Here is a 13,016-nt window from a genome sequence, read left to right on the forward strand (position 1 = left end):
CAGGAGGGGGAGGGAGGGAAGAAGGGAAGGTTTTGCTGCCCAGGGTGTATCTGGCAATGTGTCCAGATATTTCTGGTTGCCATGAGTTGGGGCCAAGAGAAGGGGGCTCCGGGCATCCGGTGGGCGGGGGACAGGGCTGCCCGCAGACCTCCTGCAATGCGGAGGACTGCCCGGACGGTGGAGAATTATCACCAAAATGTCAATGGTGCTACAGCTGAGAAAGCCTGGATCAGACATCCTACAGCCACCTTGTTCCCCAGGAAGGGACACCCTGCGGCTTCGGGCCACTGGACGGAGCCAGAGTGGACCCTCACGGTGGAAGGCAGAACCGAAAGCGGAGAGAAGCTGAGGGCTGGGGACACCCCCGAAGCCCTGGATGCAGCTGGGCCTGAAGCCAGCCCTGCTGCTGGACTTCCCACTTTGTGGCCTGAGGGCTTAAGCCTGTTCGATAAAGTTTTACGTCACTTTCAAGCCCCCAAAGCAGGTGGAAGCGACTGGACATACGTCCTTCTCTCCCTTTTGTAGGTGAGTGACCCCCAGAGAGCCCGTGTAAGTCGCCCAAGGTCGCACAGCAAGCCCACGGCACCTGCCAACTGGTGTTTGTTCAGCGACCTCACGCAGGAAGAACCGTGTTTGTGTATTAAAACAAACACAGCTACAGGAAGCAGAATGCCAAATGAACATTCAAGATAAAACAGGAGACTTCAGACATAGTGTGTCGACCCTCCCTTTCCTCACCGGAAAGAAGGTATCCTCTCAAGGGATTTTGTACGACTCAGATGAGATGTGGGGATGCTCCTGACGCGCACATGATGTTCGGAATCAGCCCCCGCCCCCCGCCAGGAGGCTCTGAAGAGCAAACTGCGGCGGGCCTGGGAGTGGACCACAAAAGGACTCTTGGTCCTTGCCAACAAAGCCCTCTCCACGGCCCCTGTGCCCTTCAAATCCTCCCCACGAGGCTGCAGAACAGACCAGGCACATCTTTGTCCCCTCATCTCCCAGATGGACAGGCTCCGGGCCAAGAGGTTTATATGACTCGTCCAAGGTCACACACAGCAAGCTGCGGCCTAGAACAGGGCTCGTCCACCTTGGCACCGTTGACGTTGGCCAGGAGACAGTTCCTGGGGTGGACGGTCCTGTGCACGGTAGGGCGTTGAGCAGCTCCTCCAGTGTCCACCCATGAGATGCCAATAGTACCCCAGCCCCAGCCGTGACAACCGAAAGGGTCTCCAGACTCGGACAAATGTCCCCTGGGGGGCAACAGCCGCCCCACTGAGAACCACTGGCCTGGAACGCTTTTTGTCCAGCATGCCAGCTCTTTCCTTTGAAAACACAGCTCTAAGCACCAGCAACCCGTATTTCTCTCCCTCCCCAGCACGTAACATAATCGCCTCTTGCAAGCAGATAGAGCCCATAGTTCGATATCCGCCTTTGGCATCTTTTTCCACATATTTCCAGGGTAACAGGTGGGAGGAAATGGAAAAAAAAATATTTGACCATATTTGTCACTGGGCTTTGAGAAAGTCCCCACCTTGTGCGCTCCCAGTATCTCCCTGGCCGATAAGCCGACTCATAAAACCAGGGCCCCGGCCACGTCCGGGATTCCAGGACTCCCACGGACACACCATGATCAGGGTCCTGCTGCTGTCCGCGCTGGTGGCTGGAGGTGAGCCCCGTTCCCCGGAGGCACTGTCCCAGTGCCCTGATGGGACGCCCCTGCCCACGTGGGCACAGTCCTCTGGTTCTATGTAAGAAAGCTGGAGCAACGGTCCAAAGAAGCAGAGCGAAGGGCAGGGCTCTGTGGCCTCCTGGGATCCTTTGAGAACCAGGATTTTCTCTTCAGAGTCTGGGGACGCGGCAAGTGCAGGTTGCATTGTTTGGGTCCCTGCTCCCCGCGCTCACTGCCCACTGTCCTTCCACAGCTCTCAGCTGTGGGCTCCCCACCTACCTGCCCAACCTGTCCAGGGTGGTCGGCGGTGACGATGTGAGGCCCAACAGCTGGCCCTGGCAGGTGAGTCACCCACTCCCCACTTCCTCCCTCCGTGCCCCCCACCACCTCGCCATCACCCTTATGGTCCTCCACTGTGTGGGGTCTATTGCACTGGCAAAGTTGGGAAAATTCACCAGTAAAATACATTGCCATGGCCTTGGTCAGCCCTGGAGGGTGGAGAAAGAGGTGCCTTCTCCAGCTGTAATAAGGAGCCACCCCACTCCACTACCCGCACACATGTGTGTTTTTGTGTGTGCATGTGTGTGGACATGAGTGTGCACATATGCGTGCACGGGGTGGTCAGAGAAGGCCTCTCGGAGAAGGTAGCCTTGACCACACACCTGTAGGAAGTGAAGGAGAGAACTATGCTCATGGCTGGGAGAAGAATCTTCCAGGCAGGAGGAGGAGCAAGTGCAAAGGCCCTGAGGCAGAAGTGAGCTCGGTGTGTTTGCAGAACCTCCAGAAGGCCGGAGGTCGGTGTGGCTGGACCAGAGGGGAGTGGGAGCTGATGAGGTCAGGGCGCTCACGTAGAGCCTCGTAGGTCATGCTCCAGTTTCGGATTCTGCGCCGTGTCCAATGGGGAGCCACCGGAGGGTCTGAGCCAAGAACAAACGCAATCAGACTTCCATTTAGAAAGGATCATTCTGGCCACCGAGTGGGGAAAGCCTGGGGTGAGGGCAGGGCCGGGGTGACAGCAGGGAGAACCCAGGTGAGAGGGAAAGGCGGCCGGGACTGGCTGTGGAGCTAGCGAGCAAGGCAGCATCCCCTCCACACACGCTGGAGGCAGAGTTGGTGGAGTTGCCGGTGGGTGTGAGCGAGGGACCCGGGAGAAGGAGCGGCATCAAGGATAACGCCAAGGGTTCGGGCCGAGCAGCTGGCAATGTGGGGCTGCCACAGAGTGAGCAGAGAAAGCCTGAGAAAGAGCAGGTCCAGGGGCTGGGAATCAGGGTTTTGGGTATGGACACATTATATTGGAGGGCTGTGTCCCACTGGAATCATTCCCACGAAGAGGAAAACCCCAACAAATCACGTTGCAGAAAAGAGGTTCACAACACTTCTTTTTCGAGTGTCTTTAGTTAAATGTTCGATAGTTTGTGCATCGTGGATTTCTTGCGTTCATTTTTGTTCATGTTGCATTAAAATGTCATTCCCCCTGACGACTGAGTTCCTCGGTGCCCCGCACGTTTCGCACCTGAGACAGGTGCCTCCTCACTCACCTGACCCAGCCCTGCACTGGGGGACGGGCTGCTGAGATGGCCTACGCCTCTTCCCAGGTCTCCCTGCAGTACAGCTCCAATGGCCAGTGGCGCCACACCTGTGGAGGGTCCCTGGTGGCCAAAGACTGGGTCCTGACAGCTGCCCACTGCATCAGGTAAGTGCTGTTCCCCGGACACCCAGCCCACTCAGCCCCCCCGCCACTGGCATTCACGTCTGAGGGTGGGGGCCCAGATGTCCATCCGGAGCCACGCCATGGAAAGGACCTTGCAAACAGCCCGTTGCCTGGCCAGAAACAAGCTCCCCTAGGCCGTTAGTTCAGTCTGTTGGCAACTGACGATGAGGCAGTTGTCTGGGGCAAGGCACGGAGCGGGACTTCGGGGAGGGGGCGGCCCGCTTCCTGCCCTCTTGGGGTACTAGATGTGGGCTCCAGATCTGGAACTGGGTTCCCGTAAGCAGCCTGAATGGCTTCTCCAAGCCTCAAAACCATCACCTGCGAAAGAGCGGGGAACAGAATTCCACGTGGATCACATGCAACAACACATTAAAAGGCCTGGCACTCGGCCGGCGCCCAGTGAAAGTGAACTTTGACCGCCGTAAAGGCCCACAGGGAAGGAAAAGGTCGGGTGACAGTCACTGTCCACCTGCCTTCTCCCCTCCCTACCTAAGACCTCTGCTTATCTCACCCCAGTTGGTGTTCAGCGGAGCTTCCCTTGGGTCACCGTAACTCTCTCGTTGCCAGGCGGGGTCCCTTCTCCCCACCTAATTTGTTAGTTTTATGAGGCGATGGAGTGAGAGAGGCCTGGGAGTCAGGAGCCCTGACTTCTAGTTCTGGATTCTCACCACTGAGCTGTAATGGACCAGTTACTCTCCTCTGAGCCTCAGTTTCCCCCTCTGAAAACAGAGAGGTGGGGAGATTAAACTAAAAAATGCCCTCGAGGGCAAAGGACCGCTGTGTTCTGGGTGCCTACCTCATTCTCCCATAATAACATAGAGTTTACATCATTATAACTTTTATGTGACAGTTTATCCTTAGCAAAAGACAGTTATAGGCATCATGTTGTATTGTAGCTAACCAGTTGCCCCAGGGAAGAGAGTTTTTTATGTGCCAGCTACCACCATACTTGGGCCCGTCCCAGCATTATTCAAACCCAGGCCCCTAGACACTGGGCATTGAGGCATCCCTGCCCCCCAGAGGCGGGGGGGGGGGGCCAGAGAGAGGACAAGACGTCCAGGAGCTGACCTTCTCCGCCTGACCCCCTTTGTCCCAGCTCCTCCAGGACCTACCGCGTGGTGCTGGGCCGGCACAGCCTCTCCACGGACGAGAGCGGCTCCCTGGCTGTCAAGGTCTCCAAGCTCGTGGTGCACGAGGACTGGGACTCCAACAAGCTCTCCCAAGGGTACCTTCTCTCTGGGTGCCCCTGGGGGTGGGGTCGGCAGGGGCACAGACAGGAGGGTGTCTCACAGAAGGCACCCCCTCCTTGGCTCCTTTTGTAGGGAGGGGGAAGGCGCTCTGACCTTTAGAAGCAGAGCCAGCCCCAGAGATGCCTGGGATGAGGGTGCCAACTGGGGGAGGGGCAGGCAAAGTCTGTCGGGGTCACCTGGGCCTCCTGCCCATGAAGCCCACGGTGACCTGTCCACCCCAGGCACCCACTGACAATGTGTCTCTTCCGTGGCAAGCCCTGGGGACACAGCGCGGGTCTGCAGACCCGCGACTGTCAGAGGAGTAGGACACAGCACCTCCTGCTGTCCACCACCCTGCACTGCCTCCCAACAAGGCCTTTTACATGTTCAGAGATACCCTGGTACCCTGCAGGGCCAGCCTGGGGGTGATGTGCACAGGAAGATGATGAGGGTCTCAGAGCCCTCCAAAGCCTACCAGTAATTACCCCCCTACGGGAAATGACAACAGCCCCCCCACCTTTCCTCTCAGATGATCAGATCCCACCCCATGCCCACCGCTCAGCCTTTACCGACCCCCCATGTACTCCCTGCCATGCTGGGCACCGGACTCTGGGTGCAGGGCACACGGAGATGCACAGGTCCCCGCGCCCGCTCCCAGGGAGCCCATGGGTGCAAGTGAGGCGGTGCTGGGTGGCAGCTAGGAGCTGAGCTCCTGGAGGCCGATGGCTCTGGATGACCAATGGCTGCGCGTCCCTGCACGACTCCTCAGCCTTTCTGTGCCTCTGTTTCCGCTTCGGTAAAATGAGGATCGTAACAGCGCCTACCTCCAGGGCTGCTGTGAGGATTCAATGAGGTGATATATGTAAAGCGCTTAGGAAAGGGCCTAGGAGGGGGCTGGTCCGAGCTCCCTGGGGAAGGTGATGAGGAGGAAGTGATGAGAGAAATTGTCACCTACAGAATTACCCGCCCACTCCTTCCTTCAAGGGGCGGCCCAGTCAAGGCACACCGATTGCTGCTTTAGTGATGAGCTCACGTCCGAGTTCCCTTTAAGACAGAGTTTTGCAAGGGCTGGGCTGTGCCTGATCCATCCCTGAATCTCCAGCCCCTAACCTGGGGAAGGGGCACATAGTAGGGCCAGAGAATACGCGCTGGACCATCAGGTTTCTCCTGTGGTCCCTGGTCCTGAGGTCCAGGCGGTGCTAAGGAAAACTCAAAGCCACAGGCGCACTCACACCCTCACTCCGTCAGTACCTGCTGAGCACCCACTAAGTGCCACTGTGGTCAGCGTGGAACACACAGTCTGCCCAGCGCTAGCAGTTTCCTCGACAAGAGCAGGAGACCAAGAGACGAAGCTGCGGGCAGACTGGAGGCGGAGGGAGAGGAGAAAGGGCAGGCAGACGGCCTTTCCTTTTCTGAGCACCCCCCGCCGTTTTCTCACTGAACACAGGAGGCATATCCTCAGGACAGACATCGCCAGGCAACCCAGATGCATGTCCATGCTGATTCTGGCCAGAAGCTCAGAATCCTTGTCCACACAGCCCGCCAGGCAGCCACGACTCACTAATCCAGCGCAGTGGCCCCTGGCAGGCAAAACCTACCTGCGCTCCCTGCTCCAAACAGTCCCCTGAAAGGCCCCAGGGGTATATAGGGCTCCAAGCTCCACCAGGGACAAAACGCAGCCCTGGGGCTGGGTGGGGAGGGATCACAGCAGCTCCCCAGTCCCTCGTAGCCCTGGCGGGAGGAGGATGCCCAGTCAGCCCGGCCAGGGAGGGGCTTCCGGGGTTCCGGCAGGGGCGAGGTCAGAGACAAAAGCAGGACAGGAGCAGGCGAGCCTCTCTTCACCCTCCACCTCTGTACTGGCCCAGGAACGACATCGCCCTGCTCAAACTGGCCAGCCCCGTCGCCCTGACCGACAAGATCCAGCTGGGCTGCCTCCCTCCGGCCGGCAGCATCCTGCCCAACAACTACGCCTGCTACGTCACAGGCTGGGGAAGGCTGCAGAGTAAGTGGGTGCTGGGAGCCCCAAGGCTGGGGAGGGAGGGACGGAGGGAGGGAGACAGGCAATGGCACCCTTGTCCAGCCAGGGGTTCTCTCCACACTCATCTCCCCAGGGTGGGAAACGGTTGTTGCCTTGGAGAGGCAGGATAGCATAGACTGATAATAGGCAGACTGCCTGGGTTCGAATCCCAGCTCCTCCACTCATTAGCTGTGACCTTGGGGACAATACTTAGCTTCTCTGTGCCACAGTTTCCTCATCTGTAAAGTGGGAATAATAACATGCATCACAGAAATTTTCGAAGTGGATTGAAGGAGGTAATCCATGGGAAGCACTTAGACCAGCACCTAGCACGTAGTAGGTGCTGTGTGTTAGTTGTCACTGTCACTCTGACAGAAGTTCCTCCGTACGGCCCAAGGCCAGAGTCCAGAGCAGCATTCACTCTGTGACCTCAGACTGCTGGGGTCCCACAGATGTCCCTCAGACCCTTATCAGACCCTCCTCTCCACACATCAAAACTTACCTGTCCTGTGTGCCACGTGATTTTACTGCTCAAGAACCTGGTTTCCTGTGAATCTCCTTTTGACATAAACCCCAAGGGTCAGAAACCCAGTGATGGTAGGTCACCAAGAAGGAACAGAGGACCTGCCCTTCCCTGTAATATTCCCTGTACTCACTGTGAGTACAGAGGTTGGAAGGCTCGTGCAGGCGATGGCCCCTTTCGTAATGACACACACCTGTTGGTATAGGTGATCTGTCCTTGCAGAGGTACAGCAACACGCATGCACTCAAATAAGTCAGTATCGCCCTCCACTGGCTTATGTGCAAAGACAAGGACACGTGGAAACTCAGCAGAAGTGAGGGGCAGGGGAGGCATCTCATGATTATCAAGACACAAGCACAGCCTCTTGTGAATATACCCAGAAATCACCGGGGCAGAATGCGTTTCATTGGAGGCAGCAAGAGCCAGGGAAAGGGGCAAATGCTTGGCTTTTCATCCCAGCTCTGTTGGTTGGCTAAGTAACCTGAGCCAAGCCACCCTAGAGCCTCAGTTTCCTCATCTGGTAAATGGACATACAGTTGGCAAGATCAAAAGAGATGACAAAAGAGATATGGCAATGCTCTATACATCGTAAAATATGTGTTAATTACTGATTTATTGAAATGGTCTTGGGAAAGCTGCTTAACTTCTCTCAGCTTCAAAATCCCACCTGTCATGTAGGAATATATATTTACTTTGAGGTTTAGCATGTTTTGAAATGCCTAATAAAGCACCAGTGAAGAATTATTATACAATTCTTGCCATAAGTGGCAGTGATAACAGTAGTGGAGGTGATGGTAACAGTATCATTAGGGACCATCAGGAAAGCTCTATATTAACCACATTAGAATATTTTTCCCAACTTGGGGCTCCAAATGCCAGCAGGTTCACTGTTAGGTTTAAGGCAAGTGATAGAAACCCATGATGCTAACTGGTCTCACCCAAGGGCAGAGACCCAGCCAGGCTTCAGGAACAGGATAGAATCAGGGGCTGGATGACTAAAAGGCTCCAGAAACCCTCTCTCAAAATTTCTTTCTTGGTACATCCACTTCATTCTTCTCTCCCTAGGAGAAAAATGGCAGCCACTGCCAACAGCTCCCAGGTTTGCATCCTCTCTGGCTGGGATTTCTTAGCTCCAATCCCAAATTCCCAGGGAAGGAGCTCATTGGCTTAGGCGGAGTAGCTCTTCGCCCTTGAACCAATCAACTGTGGGGACACAGTACAAACAAACATGGCCGCTCCCATTGCATCTCTGGATAGATGGGAAGTAAGAGTGATCAGCCAAAAGGGTCGGGCAGAAAACCCAGTAGGAGTCTACCGCTTCCTTTATTCTTAGGAGTCCCTTTGTCCCTGTCACACCTTCTCTCTCATCTCGTGCAGCCGGCGGGGCTCTTCCTGACATCCTGCAGCAGGGGCGGCTGCTGGTTGTGGACTATGCCACGTGCTCCAGCCCTAGCTGGTGGGGCAGCACCGTGAAGACCAATATGGTCTGCGCTGGGGGTGATGGCGTGATCTCCAGCTGCAACGTGAGTGCAGAACGCCGGGTGCCACCCCTCCACAATGACACGGGGTTGGGGATGAGGAGAGGTTCTCGGGCCCCCTGGAACCTACCTTCCTGCCTGCTAGCAGAAGCACCAGGAAGCCGTTCCAGACATTTGGGACCCTGGCCTTTGTCCTTGCAGTCTCCAGAAAAGGTGTTCTGAGATGTTCATCATTGTATCCACCCCTTCACTGATGGGAAGTCCTCCCTTGGGTCTCATTGGGGTCTGTCATTACTGTCATCTCTTACTCTTCCTTCTGTTTAGGAAAAGGGCCAAGGGCACGTATTCTCTGGGTAAGGTCCTTTCCGAGGTGGCTTTGAGTTTATCTGTTGACTTAATCCCATCAACAGCCCAGTGTGTCCCTCATGGTAGCTGCCACAGGGCCTTCCTGGAGACAGCGTCTTAACCAGCGGGAATCGCAGCAGAGTGGGGACAGAGCGAGAAGGAGCCTCTCCTGCCCTTAAGATCACACTGTGCCCCCACGCAGACCGGCCCGGTAGGGTCCCTCATCACGGGTGGAGGAACACACAGCACCCTACCTGTGGGAGGCCGTCTCGGCTCCTTTACTTACTGCCTGGACAACCCCAGGCGGTCACAGCCTAGTCTCAGGGCGTCAGCACTTCCTCTTCGGTGACACGGGGACACAAACAATACTGACCTCATAGGTTTCTGTGAGGATGAAATGAGATGAGGTATAGAAAGTGCTTAGCTCAGTTCCAGCACACAGAAAGAATCAAAGTTAGGTCTTGGTATTAGGGTGCCGTCTGGAGCCGTGACCCCAGGGACCAGTCAGAGGCCGTGGCGACAGGTGGTAGAACAATGTAATTGTACTGCAAACATGGGAAGCATGGGGCTCTCGTGGGCAGCCCCTCCCCCTCGCATCACCCACCCAAGCCCCCAGGTCCCCGCTGACGGAGCTCTGGCCTTCCTCAGGGAGACTCCGGAGGACCACTGAACTGCCAGAACGCTAACGGCCAGTGGGAGGTGCACGGCGTGGTCAGCTTCGGGTCCTCCCTCGGCTGCAACTACTACCACAAGCCCTCGGTCTTCACCCGGGTCTCCGGCTACATTGACTGGATCAACTCGGTAAGAACTGGCCACGCCCTTGGGCAGTGCCCACCTAGGGTTTGGGAACCCCTGGGTCCTCCTGAGAGCCAGGCAGGGGTCCCTTGAGGGGGCTGCAGAGCTGGGCAACCCCCAGGGGCCCCCACCACCTCGGTGTGGGTAAAGTTGAGTCAAAGACCCGGAGAGGGTGGCCTTGTCCAAAAATGGCTGCAAACACAGGAGGCTCCCCGGGCATGGAGAGTGGGCTCCCTGGGGTGGGTGGGGCATTCTGTTTTGGCTTCTCTGTGTATACGCCCAGACCCCACCCTCCAACGCTATCCACGCATCTATCTGCAAAGCCAAGAACCTGATAGGTGGAGACCCGCACAGCCTTAATCATTGGCAACTATCCCCTCTAAAGGGGCCCCTAGCTAAATGCATCCCCGAGTGCAGGTGGTAGGGGACGACCATCTTGGTTTGCCCTGGACTGGAAGGTTTCTCAGGATGCAAAACTTGACGTCTTAGACTGGGACAGGCCAGGCAAAGGGGACTGAGTCGGTCCCACTATTATTGGGAGTGTGTCCCCAGAGAGCTGTCTCCTGGGGGCTCAAAACCAGTAGCTCGTAAGCTTCCACACCAGCTCCATTCCTGTTTTAACGAAGAACACGCTTTTATAATAAAAGCCACGAAAGTCATTTTTTTTTTAAAGCTAGCACCAGCGTTAGGAGAAGCCGTGGTTACGACGAGCAGCAGGTATGAGCAGCCCCAACAGGGAGCGCCAGCCAAAGAAAGGCGGCCTGTGAGGATGTGAGGGGAGTGGGGAAACTGAGGCAGGCAGGAGGAGGGAGGGCAGAAGACATGCTGTGCCGATTAGGGACACTTGTCACCCACCTCCTGGCATCGCCACCGCCTCAGTTCGCTCTCCTGCACAATGGGACTGGAAGGAGGCCAGGGCTTCTCCACGTGTTCAGGAGCCAGGGCGAGTGGGAGTTGTGTGTTTGTGCTACAGCCCCGAAGGAGAAGCTGGCATCTACTTCGGTATTTTCATTTCCAGAACACTGTTCAGCTGACTCCGACTGCCACTCTTATAAAATCAAACATAAAAGCGCCGCCGTGAGCACGTGGTCCCAGGGGGAGACCAACGCCATCAAATGGGCATTGTCAAAACAAGCAGGTGGCAGCCTCCCCATCTCCCTCTAATGTCTGCCGGCTCCTCGCTCATCTGTCTGTCTGCTGGCGTTTCTTTTGCCAACGAGCGGTCACAGACACCAGATGACTCCAGGAAAGTTTGTTGGAGAAAAGCGTAAAAGCAAGAAGAGAGTAGCTATTCATCCGCAGGGTTTTGTTTTGGTCTCGTTGTGGGTAAATTGGGGGAAAGCCACGATTCCGTTTTGGCGGAGTACATCGGAGCCTGGCTTTTCAACTGTCACCAGCATTTCAAAGGAGCCAGGCCCCAGCCCGACTGGATGGGAGGATGCTCAGAGGCCTTTTCCCAGAGAAACCCTAGGACCCTTTCCCAGCCCCGGCTGCCACGTGAGTTCACCGTGCAGCTGGTCCTGGCAGCTCCTTGAAGACCCAAAGCAGGTGCCCCAGCATCAGCTGTCCCAGGCCGCAGCCAAAAAAAGCACGGTCCGATGTCAGAGGGGCTCAATGGGGAAAGGGAGCCTTTGGAGGCAGCTGGGCAGGGATCCTGGGTTCATGGGACAGCAGCCCGGGCAGACACACATGCCTGGGGACCAGCTCCAGGACCGGCAGAGCCGACCACCCGGCTGTCCTTGGTCCAGGCTGCCCCACCCGGCAGCTGCAGAGGGGCTGGCCGGCCCTTTGCCGTGGCCTCAGCCCTGGGGCGCCTGGGAGCACCTGCCCAGACACACCCAGACAGATGTCAAGGTCAGGAAGCTGCCATCCAAAGGCAGGAGCAGGAACTCGACAGGAGGAGACAGGTGGCCAAGGGCATTCAACTCTCCACCAAATGTTCGTTGAATGACAGCGACGCATGAGTTCTCAGCACTCACCACTCTAGTTTGATTTTCACTTTAGAGGGTAATGTAGACTCTCTAAAAACCATTCAAAGAATGCAGGAGCATATCCAGTAAAAAAGTACAGGCCCCGCCTGGTCTTCCATCTCCAAGTCCGTCCGCACCAGAGACGATCACCGTTAACACTCATCTTTTGCACTTCGTCATACAGCGTCTTCCAACCAAAAATAGGATTTCACTCTTCATCCTGTTCTGCAACTGAGTTTTCTCACTTCACACCATATCACATGTTCCATGTGAGCCCATACATGTAGGGCATTCTTTGGAACAGCTCAGTGATATTCCACGGTATGAAGACACTCCCAGTTCCTATTTTCCACTCTCACGCTGCACGGGGACACCCCGGGACACCCCTTCTTGCACACTGGTCGAGTGTACATGCTCTAGAGATCCAGAGGCGTCTCTGGATCATCCAGTTGGCGTGTGAACACGTTTAAGAGAAAACTGTTGAACTTCCTCTCAGAACAGGTGCACAGGCCCCGCCCACGGTGCGTAGCAGCGCCGTGCAAACAGTGGTGCTGGTTAACTCTTTCAGAGCACCACCCCCTTTGAGAAACACACGAAATCTGAAAAGCATGTGACGGGTAGGAGTCCCCCCCGGGCTGGCTGGTGAGCAGCTGTGATAAGGCCCCCTGGTCTGGTTCACCCGAGCGGCTTGGAGCCGAGAGGGGGCGGGAGGGGCCGGGACGCTGCCGTGCGCAGCTCTCTGCTCGGCCGGGCTAACCTGGCAGAGTTCTCGTGTGTGTCCTGCAGGTGATGGCAAACAACTAACCCCCAGAAGACTTGAGAAGGTCGTGGAAGAAAAAGAATAAAGTGACAACTACGCGAATCACTTCTGAATGAGAGTCTTATTCGCAAACCACCCTCATGGCCAGGGCTCTAGGAGCAAGAAAGAGGCTGGGACAGGACACGTTCAAAGACCTCAGGGTTGGGGCCTTCTCTGGGGAGGCCCACCGGGTCACTGTCCCACAGCATGGACACCCCACAGTGCAGGTCCTTCTGCCAGGCAGGCACCTGCAGGCCCAGGCGGCACTGAGGAGGCCAGGGCCCAGGCAGGCCCCTCCCCTGGCTGACGGCGCTCCCCTGGGCGAGCAGCTAGACCTCTCCGAGCCCACGGCTCCCACCTCACTCACCTCCCGGGTCGGGGGTCAAATGAAATGTTTCAAAAAAAGCCAAAGTCTCCTTTAGAAGGAATGACAAAGAGTCGAAGCAAAATGATGAGGGGAATAGGTCAAAGAGAGTCCTT

At 56.4% G+C, this 13,016-nt stretch overlaps 1 protein-coding gene across 1 annotated transcript; it reads left to right on the top strand.

Annotated features, from left to right (window-relative positions):
• Window positions 1–1,424: 1,424 nt before the first annotated feature.
• LOC114497622 (chymotrypsin-like elastase family member 2A) lies at window positions 1,425–12,602 on the top strand. Its single transcript, XM_028513454.2, has 8 exons — window positions 1,425–1,666; window positions 1,923–2,011; window positions 3,265–3,362; window positions 4,477–4,605; window positions 6,475–6,611; window positions 8,527–8,672; window positions 9,621–9,773; window positions 12,524–12,602. Exons 1-8 carry the CDS (start codon window positions 1,477–1,479, stop codon window positions 12,539–12,541), a joined length of 960 nt encoding a protein of 319 aa, XP_028369255.2. The 5' UTR covers window positions 1,425–1,476; the 3' UTR covers window positions 12,542–12,602.
• The last annotated feature ends 414 nt before the right edge of the window (window positions 12,603–13,016 follow it).

Source organism: Phyllostomus discolor, chromosome 5 (assembly GCF_004126475.2).
Source record: "Phyllostomus discolor isolate MPI-MPIP mPhyDis1 chromosome 5, mPhyDis1.pri.v3, whole genome shotgun sequence".
In the NCBI taxonomy this organism is placed as follows: domain Eukaryota; kingdom Metazoa; phylum Chordata; class Mammalia; order Chiroptera; family Phyllostomidae; genus Phyllostomus; species Phyllostomus discolor.